The sequence below is a fragment of the Rattus norvegicus genome, chromosome 8, assembly GCF_021556685.1.
Source record: "Rattus norvegicus strain SHRSP/BbbUtx chromosome 8, alternate assembly SHRSP_T2T, whole genome shotgun sequence".
Taxonomy (NCBI): Eukaryota; Metazoa; Chordata; class Mammalia; order Rodentia; family Muridae; genus Rattus; species Rattus norvegicus.
The window spans coordinates 16685988-16709696 of record NC_141541.1 but is presented as its reverse complement, the minus strand read 5'-3'; the positions used below and the strand labels follow the sequence as shown (position 1 = coordinate 16709696).

The 23709-nt window shown below is 45.7% G+C and overlaps 1 protein-coding gene across 1 annotated transcript in view; it reads right to left on the bottom strand.

Moving 5' to 3' along the window:
• Positions 1–23709, bottom strand: part of Maml2 (mastermind-like transcriptional coactivator 2) — a 320193-nt gene that overhangs the window by 83878 nt on the left and 212606 nt on the right. The window contains exon 2 of the mRNA XM_087564114.1: positions 4835–6442. Within this exon, the coding sequence (XP_087420240.1) occupies positions 4835–6442 (1608 nt within the window). The remainder of the gene's footprint in view (positions 1–4834; positions 6443–23709) is intronic.

The following is a 23709-nucleotide window of genomic DNA, read 5'->3' as shown; positions in this document are numbered from 1 at the left end:
GGAAAACACCAGGGATTGACCCCTGGCCTCTGAGTGCACGCACACTGGCACACATATCCCACACCTGCACACACAACTGCTCTTTTGTCATCTTTATTTGAGATGTGGCTCATGAACCTCACAAGGAACCTAGCAACCAGAGCGGGATATATCTGTACTATGACAGAATAGCTCCTTTAAAATTTTACTTGATTATTTAGTTTTAAAAAAGCAAAACAGAAGTTCAGAGTTACTGATTCTAGACTTTGTTTTTTTCTTGGTGTTTCTTCTGTGTAGCCTGGCTGTCCTGAACCTTGCTCTGTAGACCAGGCTGGCCTTGAACTCAGGTCTGCCTGCCTCTGTCTCCCAACATGCTGGGGCTAAAGGCGTGCACCACCACTGACCATCTCTACACGCCGTCCTTTCTCTAGCATCACACCCAGAACTGTGCCTGGCACACAGTAGGCATTCCGCATTTTTTGAATTCATGCATACATAAAATCAAGGTAGTGCCAACGTTCAGACTGAAGCAGATCTGAGTTTAACCTGGAAGTTTTGTCTCTGGACTTCTGGTGGGACAGACCAGGAGACTGAAGATGTCCATGGATTTGGAGAAGGCAAGGCAGTAAATTCTTCTGAAACTCTGAGAGTTTAAAGCACTTGCTCAGAATTACAGATAAAAATTCATTTTGTGTCTTGGTCTAAGCATTCACTTCATGAAGTATTAAAACCAATCACTTTTGTAAATTTCAAAGATGAAATGAAAATGAAAACGTCAATGTTCTGGTCTCGCGCTGATAGCCCATTACTGGCCTGTATCAACCTTTTCCTTCTTGGCAAGATGTAGCCAAGGAACGTCATAACTGAAGCCACCAAATGGCCACAGGCCGTTGGAAGTAATCATGTAGCTTCTCTCCTGCCTTCTGTCTAGATTTCATGCCCTTTCCTCCCCTTTGGCCGTAGGCTCGTCTCCTCCTCTGGTCTCTATACTGATTGCTTCCTAGCTTTCCTAGGCTGTCGGCTTTTTAAATCTCTTCCTTCTCTAACCCCGTCTCATCCATTAACCCAGTTCCTGCTGCTGGCCCAGTTTGATGATCCTTCAGTAACTTGCAGCCTCCAGCATAGGCTTAGGTGTTATATTCTAGCAAACTTTGAATTCAAGATGATTTTTTTCCATTAAGAAAAGAGTTTTATCCGGTACAAAATTTCTATCCTTGTCTGTACCTTCATTGGCTAATAATGTTTAGAACTATTGACGGAATATGAGAGCTAAGCTGATTTCCTCGCCAGTGTTTGCTGCATCTTGAAAACAATTTTCTGGGTGTTCGGATTTAAGGCAATTACCCTAAGAAGGTGGGAAGGAGAGCCGGGTATTTGCTTGATTGACAGCAATGGTTGAAATGAAGGATCCTCTTGGCTAGGTGTGGGGAGTGAGTTGAGCTCTTAAGATTTGATTGAGGAACTTGGCTTTCTACTAAGGGGGAATGTATAAATCTGTGTTTCAGTCACAACAAACCATCCATTCACTGGCTGAATTCCCTCCTAGGAGTTTCAGACATGGAGAATTCTAAACCAAATATAGAATCCATTTGAGTTGCTTAGATCCAATGTTAGGACAGAAATATTCACACTTTCAGGCATCTGGCCATATGGCTTTGAAAAAGAATGCATTTTTAGTTCAACAGGGAATATCTTTTGGAAATAAAAAAAACATTTGAGTGCTGATAAGCCAATACGTTGGGATGAACCATTCCATAGAAAGGCATTGGCTGCTGCGTATAAGAGACCTGTAGCCTGAAGTGCTCTCAGCCTGCCAGCCACTTCTTAAGGCTGCTGTTAAAAGATGAACGCTTTCTTGGCATACTCATTGCGATAGGTGGAAATGGTCTCGACCACTGGGAGGTGTTTTCTGATTTAGTGATCGGCATACATTGATGGGCTTGAGTTCTAGAAGCTGGGATAAAGATCCAGATACGTGTGCAGCCCATGGTACCAGCAGTGGGTCTAGACATAGGATGAAGGATGCTGGGGGTGGGAGCGCCATAGTTACATTTCCCCTGTGAAATGGGTATTTTCTTAGGCGCACAGTATTTATCATCAGGAAGCTCAAGGGTGGCACAGATTTTTAAAAAGTCCTTTTGTTAACAGCTCTGAAGGCTAGAAGTCAGAAACATTCTGTCCCACAAAGACCTTAACATTCTATACAGATTGTTTTACTAGGGATTAATACTAGGAAAAAGTTCCTTGACAGTCCTTACAATGATCTGCTGTGGCATTCACTTCCTAGGAAACCCTGCCCATGAGCTCTATTTCCTAGGGGTTGATCGTGCAACTCTGAAGCTGCCTCAGACTCCCAGCTCTGCTTTGATCACTTGAGTTTTGGAAGATGTTGAAACTTGTCTGTGCCTCAGTTCTCTGACCTGTATGATAGGACAGATTCCCTTATAAGAATTCAATGATGTACTTCAAGTCAAAGAGATGGAAGTCAGACTCTTTGTAGAGTAAGTCATCAGTACATGATATATATATCAGTACATGATATATATATATGATATTTTTATTTACATTTCAAATGTTATTCCCTTTCCTGGTTTCCTATCCATAAGCCCTCTATCCCATTCCCCTCCCCTTCTTCTTTAAGGGTGTTCCCCCTCCCTAACCATCCCACCCTCTACAACCATCCCCCCTTCCTGCCTCCCCATCCCGACATTCCCCTACACTGGGGGAGGGGTGTCCAACCTTGGCAGGACCAAGGGCTTCTCCTCCCATTAGTGCCCAACAAGGCCATCCTCTGCTACATATGCAGCTGGAGCCATGGGTCTGTCCATGTACAGTCTTTGGATAGTGGTTTAGTCCCTGGGAGCTCTGGTTGGTTGGCATTGTTGTTCTTGTGGGGTTGCATACCCCTTCAGCTCCTTCAGTCCTTTCTCTAATTCCTCCAACGGGGTCCCTGTTATCAGTTCAGTGGTTTGCTGCTAGCGTTCGCCTCTGTATTTGTTAGTATCTCATTGTTGGTGGTCCTCTCTGTAGAGTAAGTCATCGGTACATGTATTTATTACTATCTCACTGTTGCTTGTTTCCACGGTTGTAAATCTAGGTCAGAGAGACTGACCTGCTACACGTGTGTCGCAGTACTCTTTTATGTCTGCAGCACTATTTACATGTTAGAACTCACATCCCGTGTATAAATCTCAAGCTTCCTTTCCACAAGCGCTTGCACTGTTAAAGGGAACATTTTGATTATTTATGGCACTTTCTATGAGAATCTGAAGAATCCTCACTTATGATGTAGTCTGGATTGGGAATTGCCTTGCTCCATTCTCTGTACAAATCCAAAAACCCAGCAGATCCCGTTTTACCACCCGTGATCTACTCTTAGCTTGAAGGACCAACTGAGAGAGCTTCAGAAAGTTGCTTGAAAAGGCACAGCAAGGAGTATCCAGAGAGAATTTGAACCCGTGCTCGCCCAGAAAAAAATGCTTACATGTGTCATTGGAAGGACGTTTTATGATGTATTTTTTAAGTCATCTAAATTTTTTTATTTTATAAACAGACTATATGATTATTATGTCATATTAATGTTGTAAAATGTATACTTGTCTACCCAAATCCCCTCCATCTCTCATAATTAGAATGCATATGTGCACACACACACACACACACACACACACACACACACACACACACACACGGGGTGCTGAGAGGTTTTTACGTCTCTGGCTGTCACTCTGTGGCATTCCATCCTCTACCTCACAGCTTGCTCTCCTATGGTGACACACACCTACCAACAACATGAACAATGTAATATTCAAACATCCTCCCTCCCTCCCTCCCTCCCTCCCTTCCTTCTTTCCTTCCTCCCTTCCTCCCTCCCTCCCTCCCTTCCTTCCTCTCTCCCTCCCTCCCTCCCTCCCTCCCTCCCTCCCTTCCTTCCTTCCCTTCCTCCCTCCCTCCCTTCCTTCCTCTCTCCCTCCCTCCCTCCCTTCCTTCCCTTCCTCCCTCCCTCCCTTCCTTCCTCCCTCCCTCCCTTCCTCCCTTCCTTCTTTCCTTTCTTCCAGAAAGAGGTTCCTCTGTCAAGTTTCCCAGGGATCAGCTCTTACTCTGCAGTATGTGTTTTGTAAGAATAATACATTTCTTGACCCTGCTTGCCAGGTTAAAATTAAACCTCTATTTAATGTAAAACCAGAAGGCATAAAACAGCCGTGGATTTATTTTTATTAGTAGTAATTAGTCTGCTATATTCATGCTTATCTTTCCCAGTCGTATCATTTTATGGAAGTCACTCCTGATTTCCACTCACTGGGGAAGACCTTTGAGTCTGCCTGCCATTGCTTGTGTAGTATTAGAGTGCTTGACCCTGCCTCTAGATGGTGTCTGCAGATATTGGGCTGATGAACAGATTGAGAGCATGGAGTCAAGTGAGATCCTTCAAGGTGGCTGAGAACTAAACACAACAGTTAGTCACATCGGAGGCCGCTCTCAGTATCACCTCTAGCCTTATTCCAATGTGCAACCATAACCACAATGTCTTCACGGTAGCGCGAACCCAATGCATATCAATCTGATTTTCTGGTTGGACGAATGAACACCAAGCATATCAGGATATGACTGACAACTGGATATATCACCAAGGAAAGAACCACTGGTCATTACACAACCCAAAAGCAATGACAGTGTACAAGGACCCATTAGCGCTTGCTCTACGTGTACCAAGAGAATAGAGCCCCTGTGAGCCCACCAGGACAACTGGGTTTCTGGTATTAATCATGTCTCACCAAAAGCATAAGAGTATTCAAAGCACAATTACCAAACTAATCGCTGTGAGAGCTCTGGGGTGAAGTATTGGAGTCCTTACCTGTCTGTGCTGTTGAGTGACTTGATATCCCAGGCCAGCAATGGACTGATTCTGCATTTTCTGAAGCATGATCTTTTGCTGAAGTGGCAAGGGTGACCTTAGCAAAGGCTGGCTTGATAAAGCTTGGGTGGGTTGGGATGGTTGCTGCTGCTGCTGCTGCTGCTGCTGCTGCTGCTGCTGCTGCTGTTGTTGCTGCTGCTGTTGTTGCTGCTGAGCTGCCAGTGAACTCTGTGCCTGCTGCTGCTGCTGAGCTGCCAGTGAGCCTTGCTGCTGTTGCTGCTGCTGCTGCTGCTGCTGTTGCTGTTGCTGCTGCTGCGACTGCGGCTGCAGCTGCGGCTGCTGCTGCTGGGTGTAATGCAGGAGAGAAGGCTTGCTCTGGGAAGGCATCTGCTGGTTTGCTTGATCTGAGTTAAAATGAAACAAAGGCTTGGTGTTGCCATGCCGGGGCTCCAAGGTCGGGTGTGGGTTGTTAATAAAGCCGCGACTGAGATCCTGGGGCTTTTGATGCAGAAGCACATCCAGGTGTCCCGTCTGGGCGGAGGGGCTGGCCTTGTACGTGTAATTGGCCGCTGCTTTGGACTGGTTGCTACTGCCAGTCACCCCAGGCATGGGCGATCCCTGTGGGCTGAATGGTTGCTGGCCAAAGGAAGGGCTGGGGATTTTTTCCTGTACAAATGCCCCTGGGGATGGCCCAGCAGAGGACTGCAAGGCTGGCCAGCTGGGAGGTGGCTGCTGCTGCTGCTGTTGTTGCTGCTGCTGCTGCTGCTGCTGCTGCTGCTGCTGCATCCGTACATGCTGCTGGCGGTTTGCAGCTATCTGCTTGAGCTGTTGAGCATGGGACACTTCTTGCCAGCTTGGCGGGGCCCTGCTTGCTCCTGATACTGTCTGAAGCTGAGGCTGACTCTGGGGAACTGTGGGGATTGGGGAAGAAGTGGAGAGTGCAGAGTTGGCCAAGGAAAATGCAGGGCCAGCTGATGGGGGCCTCAGCTGGGGAGAGCCTGGTGTCAAGCCGGGTGAATATTCGCTTTTGATAATGATCTTGTCCATGGGCAGGGAGGGTCTTGGTGTGCTCCTCTGGCTCTGCTGACCCAAGTCAATGCCAAACGGGTCGTCCTGCTTAATGGTAGCATTGATCATGTTCTCCAGCTCCAGGTCACTCATGGGAGGCACTGATATGTTGGTCAGTTCATTGAACAGTTCCTGCAGCTCAGGGTCCATCAGTTGATCTCCAGGGTCATCCCCAAACCTGTTAGTAAAAACACTCTCCTGCGTCAGTTGGTCATCCATGTGCTTACTGCAAGACAGGGTCTCCCCAGGTTCTTTCTTCACCTCTTTTAAACCCATGTTAAACAAGTTGTTGCCAGGAGAATGTGCAGAAGGTGGTAGAGCATTAGTCTTCCTCAGGGGTGCTTGATTCATGGGCAAGGGCCCTGGCATCATATGACTTTGTCCATTATTCACCGGGAGGGACCCCTGACCCGTCGAAAAGTTCTCCCCAACTCTGATCCTTTTGATGTCAAGAAATGAGCTGTCAGGGAAGCCATTGGGCCTCTTGCTGTTGGCAGGAGACAGGTTGACTATTTGTTTTCTTTTTAAAGAGCCCTGGAGCTGAAGGACAGAAAGGAAACAAAACAGACATGTTTAAGATTCCGATCTAATTGTACCTTTAAACAAGAGCAATGCTATACTTAATTTTTAAAAGTCATTGTAAAGGTATTATTCATTTTTATTTTATGTATACGGGTGCCTTTCTTTCATGTATGTCTGTGTACCACCTGAATGGCTTATATCAAAGGAGGCCAGAAGAGGGCATCAGATGCCCTGGAACTGGGGTCAATGCTGGTTGTGAGTCACATGATGGTGCTGAAAATTGAATCTAGGTCCTCCTGGAGAGTAGCCAGTGCTCTTAACCCCCGAGACGTCTTTATGGCTTCTAAGCTCAACTTTTAAACCTTTAATTAAAAAAAATCAACTTGATTATTTTTCTGTTGTTTTGGAGGCAGGATCTTATTATACCAGGTTGGTTTCAAAGTTTCTATGTACCTAAGGGTACCTTGGTTCTAGAGAGAGGAGTGTTCCTACCAGGAGCCACAACAAACATTCCATTGAACTGGAAGCTCGGACTTCCCCCTGGTTATTTTGGGCTTCTAATGTCCTTAAATGAACAGGCTAAGAAAGGAATAACAGTGTTAGGAGGGGTGATAGATCCGGATTACCATGGGGAAATTGGATTGCCTTTTCACAATGGAGGTAAGAAGGATTATGTCTGGAGTGCAGGAGATCCCTTAGGACATCTCTTGGTACTGCCATGTCCTGTGATTGAAGTCAATAAGAAACTACAACAGCCTAATCCAAGCAGGATGGCGAGGGATGCAGATCCATCAGGAATGAAGGTGTGGGTCACTCCTCCAGGAAAAGAGCCAAGACCTTGTAGAGGGTGGAGCAAATACAGAATGGGTAGTAGAGGAAGGTGGTTATAAATACCAGCTAAGGCCATGGAACCAGTTGCAGAAATGAGGATTATGAAGTACTATGAATGCTTCTGTCATATTTTGTTAATAACACATTTGTCTAACAATTTCTTTAACATCAATTGGTATTTAAGTTGAGATACTAAAAGAATGTTCCCAAGGGACATTGCCCCATTGCAAATTTACAAATGTGTTTGCTATTTGTATTGTCTCTGACCTGGATCGTGGCATGGAGATCTTGAGGCATAGTGGCTATGAATCCCAAGAATCTAAGACAAGGAGATCTCTGAGTTCAAGGTCATCTGGGACAAAGCAAGTCCCAGATCCAGGTGTTGTGGTACCCACCTTTAGTCTGGGACACACCTGCTGGAGACCTACGTAAGGACATTGGAAGAAGGAAGATTCTCTCGTCTTCACCTGCCTGCCTTGTGGGACTGAGCCATTGCTTGGACTTCCACACAGCTGCCGCAGATCATTGCTGGGGAGTTGGACTCAGACCGTGAGTCATCAGCCAATTCCCTTACTATATAGAGACCACCTGTAAGTGCTGTTACTCTAGAGAACCCTGACTAATACATGCTTTGACCTGCTTAGTAGCTGTGGTTACAGGTATCTAGCACCATGCCTAGTTTATATGGTGCTGGGGATCTAACCCAGCATATTAGGTGAGCATTCTACCAACTAGGTTACAGCTTCTGCCTTCAGCATCAAGTTTAAATATCTGCTCCCCCAGTGAGACCTAGCCTGGAATATAATGGAATACACAGGAGAAAATGAAATTAATTTCAAGGTTACAGCAATCCCCCTGATTAATTAATCTCCATGATTGGTTAATAGGGGAAAAATTCTTCTAACATGTAAGGAGTTATGACTTTTTTAAAAACTGGAATAAAGAAAAATGTCTCATGTGCGTGCACATAAAATGCTAGGGTAGCTACATACTCAGTGTGCTCACACTTTGACCAAGTTGGGAACACCAACAAATTTAAGGAAGCCCGAAATTTCTATCTTCTTTAATATTTCTTCCCAGGTTCAACCTTACCCTCTTTGGCGTCCTCTAAATAGGTTAGAACAGCTCTCTGTCCTCTATAACCCCATCTCTGTCTTCTGTAACCCCATCTCTGCATTGGGCCTGTGATGGCTCAGATGACAGGAAACGTCGCTGCCTTTTGCCACATCCAGGTTGTTTGCAGATCCTCTTCCTCACTTAAGATCTAGGATGTCTGGGCGCTTGCTATCCTTGGTCCCCTCATGCTGGAGGGACAGTGCTATGTGGGCAGGACTTATTAAATGAGACAGTCAAAGCACAGGTTTCCTTGGAGACCTTTTTCTTCTGTTTCTATCTTTGTGAATGCTCTACAGTTGTGAAGAGACACCATGACCATAGCAACTCTTATAAAAGAAAGCATTTATTTGGGGGTTTGCTTATAGTTTCAGGGGGTTAGTCCATTATCATCATAGTGGGAAGCAGACATGGTGCTGAGAGCTTTGGATCCTGATCTGAAGGCAGCCAGGAGTTACAGGAGAGAGAGAGAGAGAGAGAGAGAGAGAGAGAGAGAGAGAGAGAGAGAGAGAAGGGAGGTGACTGGAATGGGCTTTTGAAACCTAAAAGATTACTACTAAGTAGCACACGTCTTCCAACAAGGCCACACCTCTTGATCCTTCCCAAACACTTCCATTAACCAGGAACCAAGCATTCAAACACACGAGCCTATGTGAAAGTTGCCTTATTCAGACCAACTACACTCATTAGATCTTGTAACAAAACCAAGTTGTTGAAAAACAGTACTGCATATGTGTTATGAGAAAAGGTGCTGGGATCAGGCTGAGCCAAGCTTGCATTGCAATGCTGTGACCGACAATTTACCAGGCTTGTTTGAGCCTCCATTTCCCAAACTGAAAAAGTCTCATGGGATGGAGCTAGACAAGTCATATAAAAATTTCTCACAATGTTCACAGTATAACTCTACAACTATAGTTTATAAGAAAGTCCACGGCTTTCTGTTTTGCACATGTTCTGTATATGTTTTGTGCATCTCCACAGCAACATATCTGTGCGGGTCACAGTGCCCAAGTGAACAGACTGAACTTTTGAACGACCATGCAGCCATACCAATAAATGTTTCAAAAGAATAAAGCGTTCATCATTGGTTCCCTGAGCCAATAGCTGCTTCATCTCTAAGGCAAGAGCTGTCTCCACCACGCTGTGGCCTCCACGGCTCTGCCCACAGACCCTAATGATTTAATGTCTACTCAAGGTAATTGTGAAGTAGCTGAGGTCGAAATGCTTTTCAGAAAGTCTTATTTCTCCTCTCCCTTCCCTTTCTTTTGAATATCTCTGAATCAAGCAAAGGGAATTCATAGTAGTGTATATACGTTCTATGCCAGGGATTTAAAACACGATAACTTTATTGCCCTGCATCTGCCTAACAGCTCATTAGATATACATTAGGCATGCAGTTTGCAGACCAGGGAACAAGGCTCTTAGGGCTAACACTTTTCCAGGTCAAACAGCTATTAAGTGTAGGTCTGGGTGGGCCCAAAGCCAACCATTTCCATCCTGTTATGTTTCAGCCAGTCAGTCTAGGATCAAGGTTTACCTGGCAGGAAGACGGCCAGTGGCAGCGAGCTCAGGGCTTCCTTAGACCTCAGGAAAAACGTGGTAGAATTGGGAACGTCACAGTGCAGGACTGAATGTGAACTGCATTCCTTGTCATGTTGCTCATCAAAATCTGTTCCAGCCACACACAGGTGGCATGTGACTGTGATGGAGGTGAGGTGCTGGTGGAGCAAGTGTGACCCTATCACAATGGCTGACTCTAGCATGAGAGCAACGTGACCCATGCTGGGCCGGGGGATCTCCCATTAAAACTGTAGCCTTGTGGGAAGTGAGGTCAGAGGCACAAGGCTAGCTGGGTAGTGATTTACCGAACCTGGGAGCTAGCTGTACAGGCACAGCAGACATAAGTTTTAGAGAGGCAGAAGCAGAGTGGAGAGATCTCTGTGTCACTCTGCAGGCTTTGATACTCTGGAGTGTCTTTATAGTGACCTCCTGACTGCTCAAGTTAGTGTGGATGAGACTCCTGTTACTAACCAAGCAATCTGACCCCGTCCTCCAGATGTCCAATCAGTTATGAACAGAATTCAGCCAAGGGTGGGGCTTCCCCATCCCTTTCTCTGCTCTCTGTCTTCTTTGCTCCCAGAAAAATGACAGCCTGTCACCAGCAGAGACCCCAGGTGTCCCTTGTCTGTCCTAGGGTAGCAAAGAGGCAGGAGCAGAATCGGCCACGTGGCTCGTGACTTACTTCAGCCACAGGCAGCATGTGAAGGGTCCTCCCCTTGTAAAGAACAATGGAATAATTCTTTTCTAGGCTAGTTTTCACCTTTGATTTATTTTCTACTGCTTTGAAAAAGCAAAAAACAGAAACCTACTAAAAACTCGTTCTGCCAGATTCTCCAGCTACTCTTCTCTAGGCCTGCACTTGATGTGGGATGCAGCCCATCCCGTACGTTCTCTGTGGGCCACCAGGGTTGCAGAAGCAGGCCCAGAAGGAACAATTGATACACTGGTTCTGGAAATTACAACACTACCCATCATTTACTCAGGGCCTAAGTACCAGGCCTTGAGCTGAGCAAGCTCTTCCTCTAGGTAAATAAATCTTAGTGCTCCAACTCTTCCAAACAACACACATCGCTGTTCTTTCGCATTGCACACTTTCCCTCTTCTAGATGACAAAGGTGAGTTTAAAGACTGTGTAATATTGTGACTAGATCACACATTCAGTCAGCAATGAAGCCAGGAGCTCAAGCAAGTGCTTCCTCGGAGGAGTCAGAGATAAATACCACCTATATATGGATACTGAGGGGTCAGACACCTAGAGCTGTTCCTCACATCGACTCACTTTGCCAGTGTAGCCTAGAGATTTCACTTCTGTGCTCTACAAAAAGATTATCTTTGGGGTCATTTCCTGCCCAAGCCTAGAGAATAGTAAACACCAGGAGAGCGGGAATTGATGGTAGCCACTAACCATAGCTGAAGATACCTCAAGATGGGAATAGAAAAGGAGACGTGTAGCTCCATGGAGACAGAGAAATGCCATTAGAACCCCACTGAGGGTTAGGGATGCTGCTCATGGTAGAGTGAGCATGTAGCATGCAGACAGCCAGGTTCATTTCTACACACTCATGCATGCATGCACACACGCATACACACTCCAAACCTTAGGAGGCATGACACTATTGACAGATTTCTGGAGAGATTGTGTTGGAAATAGGCTGTATCCCATCTTCTAGAAGTTTCTAACCATAGCCATATCACCCCATCAAACACACAGATGTAGTAGACATGGATTGAACTACTGGGATCCTACAATCTAAATGACACTCAAAGCTCTTTAAAGAGCTTCTATTGCTGGAGTAAGATTCTTCCTCCAGACACATGGGTTTGAATTATGATATGGAGCCTCTAAACAGTTCCAGTCAGACACGGATGAGAACAGATGGACATCATCATTAAAACCTCAATGTGAAAGAGTTTGCCAATTTGCCAAAAGGAGAATCAAGACCTAAGAAAATGTGACTGAGAAGTGGGTGACCTGTAGTGAGGGTGTGGCTTTAAATGGAGAAGGGTAGAGGTCAGAATAGAGAAACTGAGAGCTACCTGGCTGTACCTTCTGCTAACTTGGGTGGCATGGGACAGGGGAGGGGAAGCATGTCCCAAGGTGCAGAGATGACAACAGGTTCTAGAAAGCAGTTCATTATGTTGACAAGTTGGACGAAGCATTTCCAAGATGCATCTGCTACTGAGGGCTGATAGATTCAGTACACAGGGTCACCATAGCCCTAATGCCCACTAAAACGTGTTAATTCATTTGACTATGGAAGAGAACAGTAAGCTTTGCAGCTGTATGAATGTTTTTGTATATCATGATTATTAGCATTCATTGTAAACTTGACAGAATCTAAAATCACCCAGGAGAGGAGCCTCTGACCATATAGATTATAAGAACTTTATGCAAACCTGTTGCAAAGTGAAATTTTAATTTTTTTCTTCAGGAAAGAAAGTGTTCTTTAAAATAAGAAAAAAATAATCATGAAAGGCTGTCATTAGATAAAAATGGCAAAATGAATGCCCATCTCCCCCATTCTCTTTCCCCTTCTCCCTTCCTGGTATTGCTGATGGTAGAACAGGTTGACCTGTGCATGCTGAGCAAGGGCCCCGCTCCTGAGGGCCAACCCCAGGCCTGTGTGCTTTCTGGACTGAGATTCCACTGAAGAGTCTCACGGAATCTTCTCCTGGAATTACTATTACATAGGTGTCGCAGTGCACCCTGGAGGCTGAGGCAGGGGAGTGTGAGGTTAATACCTGCCTACTCACTGAGACTCCCTTCTGAAACAGAAGCTAGCGATGCCAGGAAGCAGTGTGCCAGCACAGGCCAACTTGGCCTGCACTCTGCCTCCTGATTGTTGACGTAGTTGCCTTTTGGCCTTTACCATGTCTCGTCTGCACTGTTCTGGACACAGTGTGCAGAGGCAGTCGGGAAGAAAGAGCTGCAGGATGAAGATGCCCAGCACGTCCAGGGTAAGGACATCTGGGAACTCTTTAGGATGGACTGCAGGGAAAGAATGGTGCCATCATTGGTTAGAGGTTCATGGGGAAATCACATGTCAGTCTCGAAGCTTCATTATCCGAGAGAGAAGAGACAAGAGGTCACTTCACCAGTGAATGGATTTATTAACTACATAGAGAAAGCTCTAAGCCACATCCTGTCCTGTCACTCAAGGCTTAAAGGAGATACTGCCAAGGGCACCTTGAATTTTTCACAAGAAATTCAAAATTGCTATGCTGGTTGTGAGATGCTGTACTGAGTACACACACTGGCTGGTCATCTGAAGGGCTTCTTTGCAGTGTGGCCTTCCACACAACAAGTCTAGTCTGGTTTACATGAGAATCCTGACTTTCTTCTGTTAAGATCCAGCAGGCTCTTCAATCCCCCATCCCCGTTTCTCAGTCCTCTCTGAACGTCCCTTGCCTTTTGAGACATATGGCCTCTGCTGGGGTAGGCACAAGCCTGCTTAGGCTAGATAGAGTCTACAAGCAGTGACCTGTCATTCTTGGAGCTGCAGTGGTGGTACCAAGAGCGCTTATGGGGGACTGTGGCCCATCAGTAAACAGCTCTGTTTTAAACAGCTGTGCCCTACTCTTCCAAAGGCCTTGAAACATAAACTTCCTGGAGGGATTTGAAAGCGCCATGGTTGCACAATCCTCTGGTTTCTGTTTCTTCCCCTGCCCCCATCCTTTCCCACAAACTAAATGTACCCTTTGTCTCCTGTGCTGCCTTAGAAACAAGGGATGTACCTCACAAAGGTAACAATTCATTCCATAGGCCACAGTACCCCCAAGTAGATTCCTGTCCTCTCAACCAGGCATGCATGCAAGATCGAAATCTGAATCTGTAGCTGCCTGGAGGTGTGTGTGTGTGTGTGTGTGTGTGTGTGTGTGTGTGTGTGTGTTTTGCTTATCTGGGTCCCACCATCTGTGAGCTTCCCTTACAGCCCATTAGAGATGTGGTTGTTGCTAGAAATTAGGGATGATCTAGAAAGAGACTGGCCCAAACGATCACATATGACTTCTCATTGGTTATTCCAGTGAAGCGTTTGGGATCTTGGAACAATACATTGGAGCTAATCACAACTCTCAAGGCGAGAGCAATTCCCCCTGGTTTACATTTCCTCTTGCAAGTGTCACTTCCAAGTTTATCATCAGCAAGATCCTTTGCTGAAAGAGAGAAGAAACTGGAGGTTTGGGTCCTTTTCCACAGATTATGAAGCTCCCTTTCCTTCTTTGGCCTTATAGAACTATGGACTTTTTGTGGCTTAACGTTGCTGGATTGATTATGTCCAACCTGACTGTACGTTCTCTAAGCGTGGGCCTTGGGTCCAGGCCTTCACTGTGCATGTGCTTGCTGTGATGCTTGCTGTGGCTGAATTGCTTCCAAAAATAGCCATGTGCTTGTCTCAGTCCCCAGGACACTGACCCTTTTAGGCACTAAGTGTCAACTGACAAGAAGTCTGTAGCTGGGGGAGCTTTTTCACGCCCAGCGCACATCCACACACGTGTGAAGCCCTGAGAACTGGAGCCAAGAGGAAGATGAACATTACCAAAATGAGGCAAAACTGCAGGGAATGCGGCGATGGGCTCAGGGCAATGGCACACCTCTGCGCTGATCCCAAGCTGGCACACAAGGCGGAGGCTCATTGTGACCGACTCCGTGCCAGGAGGAATGTACAGGAGCAACAAGGCACACTTTCTGTGCGAATTTTAGACACGGACTTTCACTCTTTTAAGAAAGACTGTGGGGTTTGTGTTGGTTGAAGGCTTTGCTGTTGCTAGACCAGGTGGGGAAAGCATACCAGATGTGCCTGGAAATTCTGTCCATAACTTTGGCCCTTAAGACTCAAGCTCCAAGACAGGATTTCAGTATATGCACACACACACACACACACACACACACACACACACACACACACATACACACATATTTATACATATAGGTTTCTGTATGTAAAACTCTCATGAGACATGCTATTTTGTACGCTAACTTTAAGATTAATTTTAAGATATTCGAAGTAGATATCTTTCCCACGTAGTCACCTACTACATTAAATAATGTCATTTCAGATCCAGTCCATGATAACGATATCCTCAGTCATCCCGGCTCGTCCCTGTAATCCCTGCAAGGACTTGACTTACAGGAGCCTTTCAGAGATGGACCCGCTGTGTTGAACACAGAAAAGAACACAACAGTCTATAAAGGCCCGAAGAAAAAAAAAAGAATAGCTGCTTTGTGCATGAAATACTTTATCCGTGACTCACTTTTTGCCCAAAATATATCGAAGTGAATCCAAAGTAAATGCTATGTCTAACATGCTGGCTGTGCTCCTAAAGCTCTAAATGTCCGTCTCAGCAGAATGCACAGTGCATTAAACATCATTAATCATAACACTGCTCTCTCCCACTTCACTTGGGGTCCAGCTCCACAGGGTTCTCTTCAAGGCTAGCTCACAGCATCCTGCTTCCCCTTCAACTCGTTGGCTCTGCTATGATGCTTTTAGCACTTTCTGCCTTGTATTGTTCTTGGCAACTGGTTCAGGTATGCGAGTTTTTTTCTTCAGTATGATTTCAAAAGTCAACAGGAGACAAGCTTCTCATGACTCTGCTAACCCACCCCAGCTCTAGCCCAGGGAAACGCTCACTGACTAATTGGTCATTAATGTTATTGGGCATCCAGTTGGCAGTGCATAGGGCATCTTCTCTGCCTAGGTTCATGAACGAAGCCTGCCTTTGGAAGCCTCACTGGCTGGTAGTGTTTCTTGTCCAGGTGTAGAGCGGTTACCTGCTATGGTACAGCCGAAAGGTTTCGGAGAAGAAGAGAAAGCACAGATGCTTCAAGAAGCTGCTGCTGCTTTGGTGGGAATTATACCTGTTCCAAAGTGTCGGCAAAAATCCCCAAACTGGAGAGAACCAGTATTGTCTGTTCATTGTTTGGGGCTAAAGTGTGGCTATTGATATATTCCATGTTTTCAAAACACAGTATCAAAGCCTCTCTTAGCGTCACACCAGTCCTCTGCTCTTAGTAGCTTAGGGGATGACAGTAGGTCTTAAAAGTCCTTCCCTTCCCAGTTCCTGGCTCTACATCACACACCCCACCCCACCCCTTTTTCAAATTTTCTCCGCTCTCAGAACATTCCAAGGCCCTGACCTCCTACCTCATGTCTTCTTGACTTATGCAGCAACAAAAGGTGTGTCCTATTCAGAACAACATACAACCTTCGCCTTCCTCCCATTTCCTCTCCCTCCTTCCTCTCCCTTCCTCCTCCATTCTCCTTTGTGGTTCCTCCCTTCCCTGTCCCCTTCTGCCCTCCACCTCTTTTCTGTTTAATTCTAAGAATGGAAACAATCATTTCACTTTAGGTTCTCTGCATCCATCCCCTTCCCCTTGCTATGCACTTCCTCCCAGGACTCCCCTCTCTTGCCATAGCCAGCTCTTTCTCCTTTCATCTCTGAGGGTGGACCCCCAGCAGAGGTCTTCCTCAGGACTGCCTCATCTAAGGGCAGTCTGTCCGCAATTCCTTGCCGATTTCCTTTACAATATTTGTCATTTCAAATAACTCTACTAAGTAACTTCCATTTTTTTAATGTCTGTCTCTCATGTTATAAAATAACTCATAGGGAACGACTTAGAGGACACAGCTATTTTTTTGACCAGTGCATATTCTCTTTAGTGTGACTTAAAGAACTGCCAGGGAGAAGAGTGTTTAAAGCAAAAAGAAAAAAAAACAAAAAACAAAAAACAAAAACAACAACAACAACAACAACAACAACAACAAAAACACTTATAGGAAACTTTGAGATGCTGAATGACATTCTGATGGTAGAAGGGGTTTTCTTTTCTCTTCGCTCACATGCCAGTATTTTCTCATTTTCCTGAACTGAATGCATATTGCTTATAAAGCAGACTGAAGTGTGTGGTCATTATGTATCTCTGCCCTTGTTAACCACACCCCACATTCCAGGGTGAAATGTTCTCAATCTAGAACATTCCACTTAGTCAGCCCCAGTAGAAAGGATCAAGGTGAACAGTGGGCTCAAGCTGAGTGCTTTAACTACTCGTTTAGCAATGGATAATTAAGACAAGGACTCCTCCTGCCCTATAGTCATGAGTATTTGAGGTGAGAGACTTGGCTACTCTGGTGCTTTTGAAGAATGGACCCCATAGGCTCATATGTTTGAATGCTTAGTTATAAGGAGTGGATTAGGAGGTGTGACCTTGTTGAAGGAAATGTGTCATTTCTTTGAGGTTTCAAAAGCCCATGCCAGGCTCTCTCCCACGCGCTCCCCCCCCCCCCCCAAGTCAGGATGCAACTCTTAGCTATTCTCCAGCACCACACCTAACTGCCGCCATGCTCTCTGAGGTGATGGTGAGTGGACTAAGCCCCTGAAACTGCGAGCAAGGCACCAGTTAAATGCATTCCCTTAAAAGAGTTTCCTTGATCAAGGCGTCTCTTCACAGCGACAGAACGGTGACTAAGACAGCTGGTCTCCTGTCTATGTCTCCTAAGACAGTCATCCTTAGTGACACACAGGAAGAGATGGAGAAAGCATGGCTCATCTACAGGATGTAGGAGAATGGAACTGACCCAGACAGCAAGGCAGGAAGAGAGAATAGACAGGCATGTGTGTGTGTGTGTGTGTGTGTGTGTGTGTGTGTGTGTCCAGCTTTCCAATACTTAGGGGGACTCAGTGATATCCATATAATTTACCTTTCCACACTTGGTCACAGACACACTTTAGATCCTTAGTGTGGAGCCTTTTTATGACAGTGCCTGCTGCTTGCAGGAAACTCCTCCCATTAAAACAAAGGCAAAAACAAGCTAACAATTGCATTCAAATTAATGTTTTTATAGAATAAATAAAAAAAGCTAAGCACACACATTTATTTTGGTGTCCCTTTTAACTTTCCAAGTTATCCCAGCTCTTCTACAGCCTTTATGGAAGACGAACATTACTGATCAAGACTGTGACCTGTTCGCCTCAGCAGAGGTCTCTACATGTCTACATGACTATTGCACGGGAGATCCTGAGATTACAACGCCACCATTCTCCTCTCAGCGCCAAAGAACAATCTGGAAATGAACCTTCTATGGGAACTGTGTTTGGACAACTGACGATTGTAATGTGCAAACTGGTTTGGGAGCAATCACCCAGATACAGAGGCAAGACAAGCTCTTTAGGACCCTCAGGGCCAGGCTCATCGTTAGCTGGATCCTGTGAGAATGGAAGGCTGTGTTTAGAAGGTAGGTTGGCACACTCTCTGAGAGCTCCGAACATCGCCTTTGATGTTTCTTGGCATTGATGTTGTCACCCTCTTGAAAGTTTGGGAGAAATGTTTTTCTTATAGCAACTGTATCCAAGTTCAGTGTAGAGTGTTGATGTGTTTTCTCTGTTCTAAGCGTCAGTGAGAGGAGGAACTGAACCATAGGGACAGATGTTCTGACGGAGACCTCAGCTCTCCAGTCTGCTTCTTTTCACTTCAAAGACACGTCTGAGCGGGAGTCGCCTAATTGGTTCTATGAAACATGAAGAGGTTTGCAAAGGTACTTTGTTATGATCGAAACAAACGAAACCCCCAAATCTGTACTTCAGGTAAGTTAGGTCTTTTAGACCAGAAAATGAGACCCACGAGCAGATAGAAAGCCGCTTTGTTTTCCAAAAAAATGCAAACTTTTTCTGGGAAAACACTACTTGTCATGTGTTCATGGGAAGTGTTTCTTGATCATCTAAACGACATTAAATGAGAGACAACGAAGCCTCCGTACTGCCTGCAGTAGAGGTATTTTTTGAGATGTTGTCTTATGGTGATACAAATGCCCTAGCTTTGATGTAACCTCCTCAGTCTGGTAATTACAGGATGGAAGTTGATTTCTGTACCTGACAGAGTCTAGCTCTTCATGTGTGGCCAGCTTCTTTGAAGAGGAAAGAAAAAAAATTAAAACCACCTATATTGAAAAATAAATCTTTTTAACGAGCGAAAATGAAACCAATTTTCTGTGTCAAAGCAGTAGGCCGGGAGTGCGAGGACAGTGAGGGTCAGCAGATGCTGCTGGGCTTCTTGAACTTGTCTCCACACAAGAACACAGTACAGTGCTTCTCCATGAAGTGTTTTGAAGATGAACGTGATTGAACCGAACTAGCTCCTCAGACCTCATTCTGCATCGTTCCTTAAATGAAAACTGCACCGTGTGTCCCTTGGTCTGCTTAACATATCTGGGGTACAACTTGGGAATCTTAGGATCCTCAAAAGTCCCCTAGCTGTTGCCTGTATTTGCCGTTTAGACGTGAGTGAGGCAGGAGGTACATCATCCACCACCACCACACAAACACACCAGCTTCCACCTTGTGAACTGAGGACTAAGGCCACTGGGAACACACACTTCTCCGCTGTTCCCTGTGTAATTAACATTGTACCCACTTGCTGCATTTCCGGAGGATAAAATGCCTCCTGTCCAGATCCCTCATCAAACCAGAGTCCTGCTCCCTGACTGCTGTGTTTGGTTTGCTAGCATCCAACCCCAGCCCACAGCTCTCTGGTGGGCGAGGAGATGCCCAGTGGAGAAGGGAGCTTGCACAAGCATGAAGACCTGAGCTTAGAGAGCCAGATGCATCTGTGCACATCTGTAAACCCAGTGCTGTAAGGGGCAGAGACAGGATGATTATTGTTGGGATTTGCTGGCTGCCAGATGAGAGAGAGAGAGAGAGAGAGAGAGAGAGAGAGAGAGAGAGAGAGAGAGAGAAGATATCCGGGAGATCTGGGAGATCCTGAGAGTGGAGAGTGTCGGAGCAGCGCACGTGGGTGTGCACACCTGACACACGGAATGCAAACACAGCTGTCTCCCTCCTAGAGCAGGTGTATGACCAGCATTCTGCTTTTCAGTCCCGCTGCCAATGTTTGACTTCCCTTGTGCGTTTAATATCTTGTAGTTACACTTGCTATTGTGTCTTTTTCAGTCCCCCAGCAAAGTATCATTTTGTCTTCTGATGCCCCTGGGGCAATTTATTGTTCTGGTTCAGAGCTCAAGCTAAGGCATCAGGGACTGGATTCAAGTCTTTACTCTTCTCTCCTCAACACTGACAATGGAGAGGCAACACGGTGGAGTTTGCTTATTCCCTCTTTTGCTTAGTTCGCCTGATCCATAACCAGGATAAAAACTTCAACTCGGTAGATGTATGAACAGACACTCAACTGTGACAATGTCTATAAAATTTACAGTTCACACTGTGGCAAATAATAGAATATTAATAAACATAAGTATGATAGTGTGATACCATAAAGATACAGCTAGTCCCTGCCAAGCCTCCAGCAAGAGGAGAAGGGCTGCAGGCTTGTATGTACACAGGTGGCTAATTATTTGATAAATTCCATATTCATAATGGAGTGTTCATAAGAACCAGACAGCCAGGACCTAGAGAGTGTTCGGTCAGCGAGTACTGGGGTAATCCGTAGAGGTTGGCAAGGCCAGGGAAGGCTAGAATTTCCCCTCCCTTTCTCTCCGAGAACTCCCATCCGGCTTGTGTATCAGCACCCTCTATAACAGCGTCTATAACAGGTTTGTATATATGCTTGTTGGGTTCTAATGAGCTACTCTATCTAGTAAATTAATAGAACCCTAGTTCAGAGTCAGATCATCTCAAAACCTAGGACACAATTTTAGTCTTGTGACTGGCATCTGAGGTGAGAGGTAGCCTTGTGGGTCTGAGAGCTTAGCCTGTGGTGACTGGTGTCAGCTCCAGGTGGATTTGGTTGGTACCATGTTTATCTAAGGATCCTTGGGTTGGAAACTTGCTCTGCTCCGTTAGCTAATGCTCTGGTGCGAAGAGATAATGGGATGCTGAGACAGAAACTAAGGTAGTTCTTCTGGGTAATCTTAGGAAGGGGTTGTGATGGAGAGAGAAAGCCTAGCTTTTACTGCTGGCTAAGTTCCACTCCACCTTGAATGTTCAGCCTCCAAAAGTGAGCTGGATACGCCACTCCATTTCTTTCTACATTACCCAGCCTTGAGTGTCTTGTTACAGAAATGAAAAATAGAGAAATACAGTTGGGGTGTGTGTGTGTGTGTGTGTGTGTGTGTGTGTGTGTGTAAAAACTCTCTCACATGTTTGGTGTTCAAAGTGTTCTGTGATCAGACTGGGGCAAACACTGTGGTTTTTCCTAACTTCACCATTCAGCTATTGTCTGTATGCAGCCTCTGAGTGTCTTTCTGAGGAGTGAGTAAACAGAGGGAAGGAGAGGGACAAATAGCACCGGTAGAGTGGTACTCCACGGATGGCTGTCTCAGTGAATCGGGGCTCCCTTATCCATAGCATAACCTATGGTGGATTCTTGCAGTTCTCTACCTTGGTTTCTCCTCTTTAAAACGCACAGATGTGGCTCAGAGATAGAAAGTTGGACTAGCGTGCTTGAGGTCCCAGGGTCGATGCCTAGGATCTCCAAAAAGGAGAAATAACTACATAGTTATCATAAACTTAATGCAAAATTAAATTAATATATGTAAAGTTATTAAATAGCCTTTGGTACATAGAAATCTCCCAGCAGCACCAGCTACTATTATGGTTATACGTTCCTTTTGGCAACCTTGAGAAAGGTTATATATATGTGACAAAATATGATCCTAATAAAAGTTTCAGCAGTCGCTGGGGAGATGGTTCAGTCAGCAAAGAGCTCAGTCTGTGGGCCTGAGGACCAAATTTCATCCTCAGCACATATGTGAAAAAGCTGGGCACGGTGGTACTAGCTACGAGCGCCAGCTCTGTCTGTGGAGCAGCCGTGTCTAATTAGCGAGCTCCGGACCAGTGAGACCCTGGAGCTGCACCTGAGGCATTGCACGTTAGGTTTTCCTTTGCCTCCACATGCACAAGCACACACATGCATATGCCTCTCTGCCGTGCAGTGTGACCTACACACACACACACACACACACACACACACACACACACACACACACACACACACACGGTGGCGGGGGAACTTGATAAATATTGCCTGGGCAATAGATTTTTTTTTCTGAATATTTAAAAGCCATGCTCTTTACCAAAGTGTATTCACTTGGGAGAAATTTGTACCTCAAACACGGGGTTATTTCCAGGGAAACACTGCAGCGACAAGGAGGCCCTCGGGGATTGTACAACAACAAAGTCTCAGTCAGGCCAGGCCTAGAATGATGGTGAGGAGTGAGCTCAAGAAGACGTAGGAAGGCTTCCGGGCTTAGAGACCATGTGAGAAAAGCATGAACACAGTGTTTCCAGCAGGGCAGTGACATGATCTGCTGTGGACGTTGTCTTTTTAGACAGTTGCTCTAATGGACTAATGTGTGCCATAGATGGGACAGTTTAGGCCCAAAGACCAGTGAAGTCTCAGCACTCAGGGAGAGTTAGAATGAGTCTTGAGCTAAGTTTCTGTGAGTGAACATTGTACTACCCCTGGGGATAAACATAGCAACCAGGAACTTAGTGAAGTGGTTAATTATATGTCAGATGTGTGTGTGTGTGTGTGTGTGTGTGTGTGTGTGTTGAAGGACAGAGAGAGAGAGAGAGAGAGAGAGAGAGAGAGAGAGAGAGAATCAATTAAGCCCAAATCCACGTTCTGGATTAGTGCCTAGATAGAAGTAGGTCTCATTCACTGAGGAAAAGAATGCAGGGAGAGGATTGTGTTTCATGACTACAGTGGGTGGCAGCCAGGCAAATGAGGAGCTCAAGGTCGGGCATGCTGAGTCTGAGATGCTGGTGGGGTGTGGAAGTGGCCGTATCCCTTTGCTGGCTAAATGTTTGGGATGGTTAGTCGGGAGAGAGCCCTGGATTCTTGATGAACAGAGTAGACTCACTGAAGGAGTGGCCACTGCTGAGAGGACAAATAGGAGAAGAGCAAAGGGGGTGGGGTGAAGCCAGGGACAGCAAAGGGATGGGTGAACCCGCGGCTGTGAACCAGAGACTCAAGGAGTGATGGGGGTTGAATCAGAGAGAGGAGATGAACAGCTGAAAGCATCAAGGTGAAAGAGAGCAGCCTCTCCAATAGTGCCCTGTCACCTGTGGCAAGGCCGAGCCCTGTGTGATGTGTGTATGCTTGGTAGTGATTAGGGGCTTAAGCTAAAAGCTTGACAGGAAAGAGCAGAGCGGCTGGAGGGACTAACAGGGAGGATGCTGTCTGGTCACTCCTCTTTAAAATATCCTCATCTGACTTGTACCCTCCTTGGCATTTGGAGGTAAACAGTTAAAATGTTCAGGTCCACGATCCTGTTATTCTGCCTAACTCCATCCCTTGATCTTATGCTCCCTCCTCCCACCTGTTACCTCCTCTTCTCTGGCACAGTAAGGGATATGAGATGCTGTAAGCCTTTCTTCAGACTCTAAGTGGAAGGCAAGAAACTTGCCTGGGTTCGGAGTAGATTGGTGGGGTGCTGGCATTAGCAATAGGGACTTGAACACCCGTCTGAAGCAGAAGAAACAGGCAAGAGGCCAAGCGATGAGAGACATGGACACCAAGAGATATAGGTCCTGAGCTCAGACATTGTTCTTGGTCAGGATTTATTCCTAAATGAGCAAAGGTATACAGCCAAATACTGTTTAGGGAACAAAAACCCACCCCAGGGGAGCCTCAAAAGAGTAATGGATGCCGTGGATGACTTCTGTGGAAATTTCTACAGCACATAGCTCTTTCAGAAACCAAGGGACAAGAAAAACCTGTTTCCAATAGTATTGTACCTGATCATAAAGACCAAAGGTATCAAGAAGCACCAGGATTGGGTCCAATCATTTGATAAATTAAGGTCACATATGGGAATTGCTTTTGA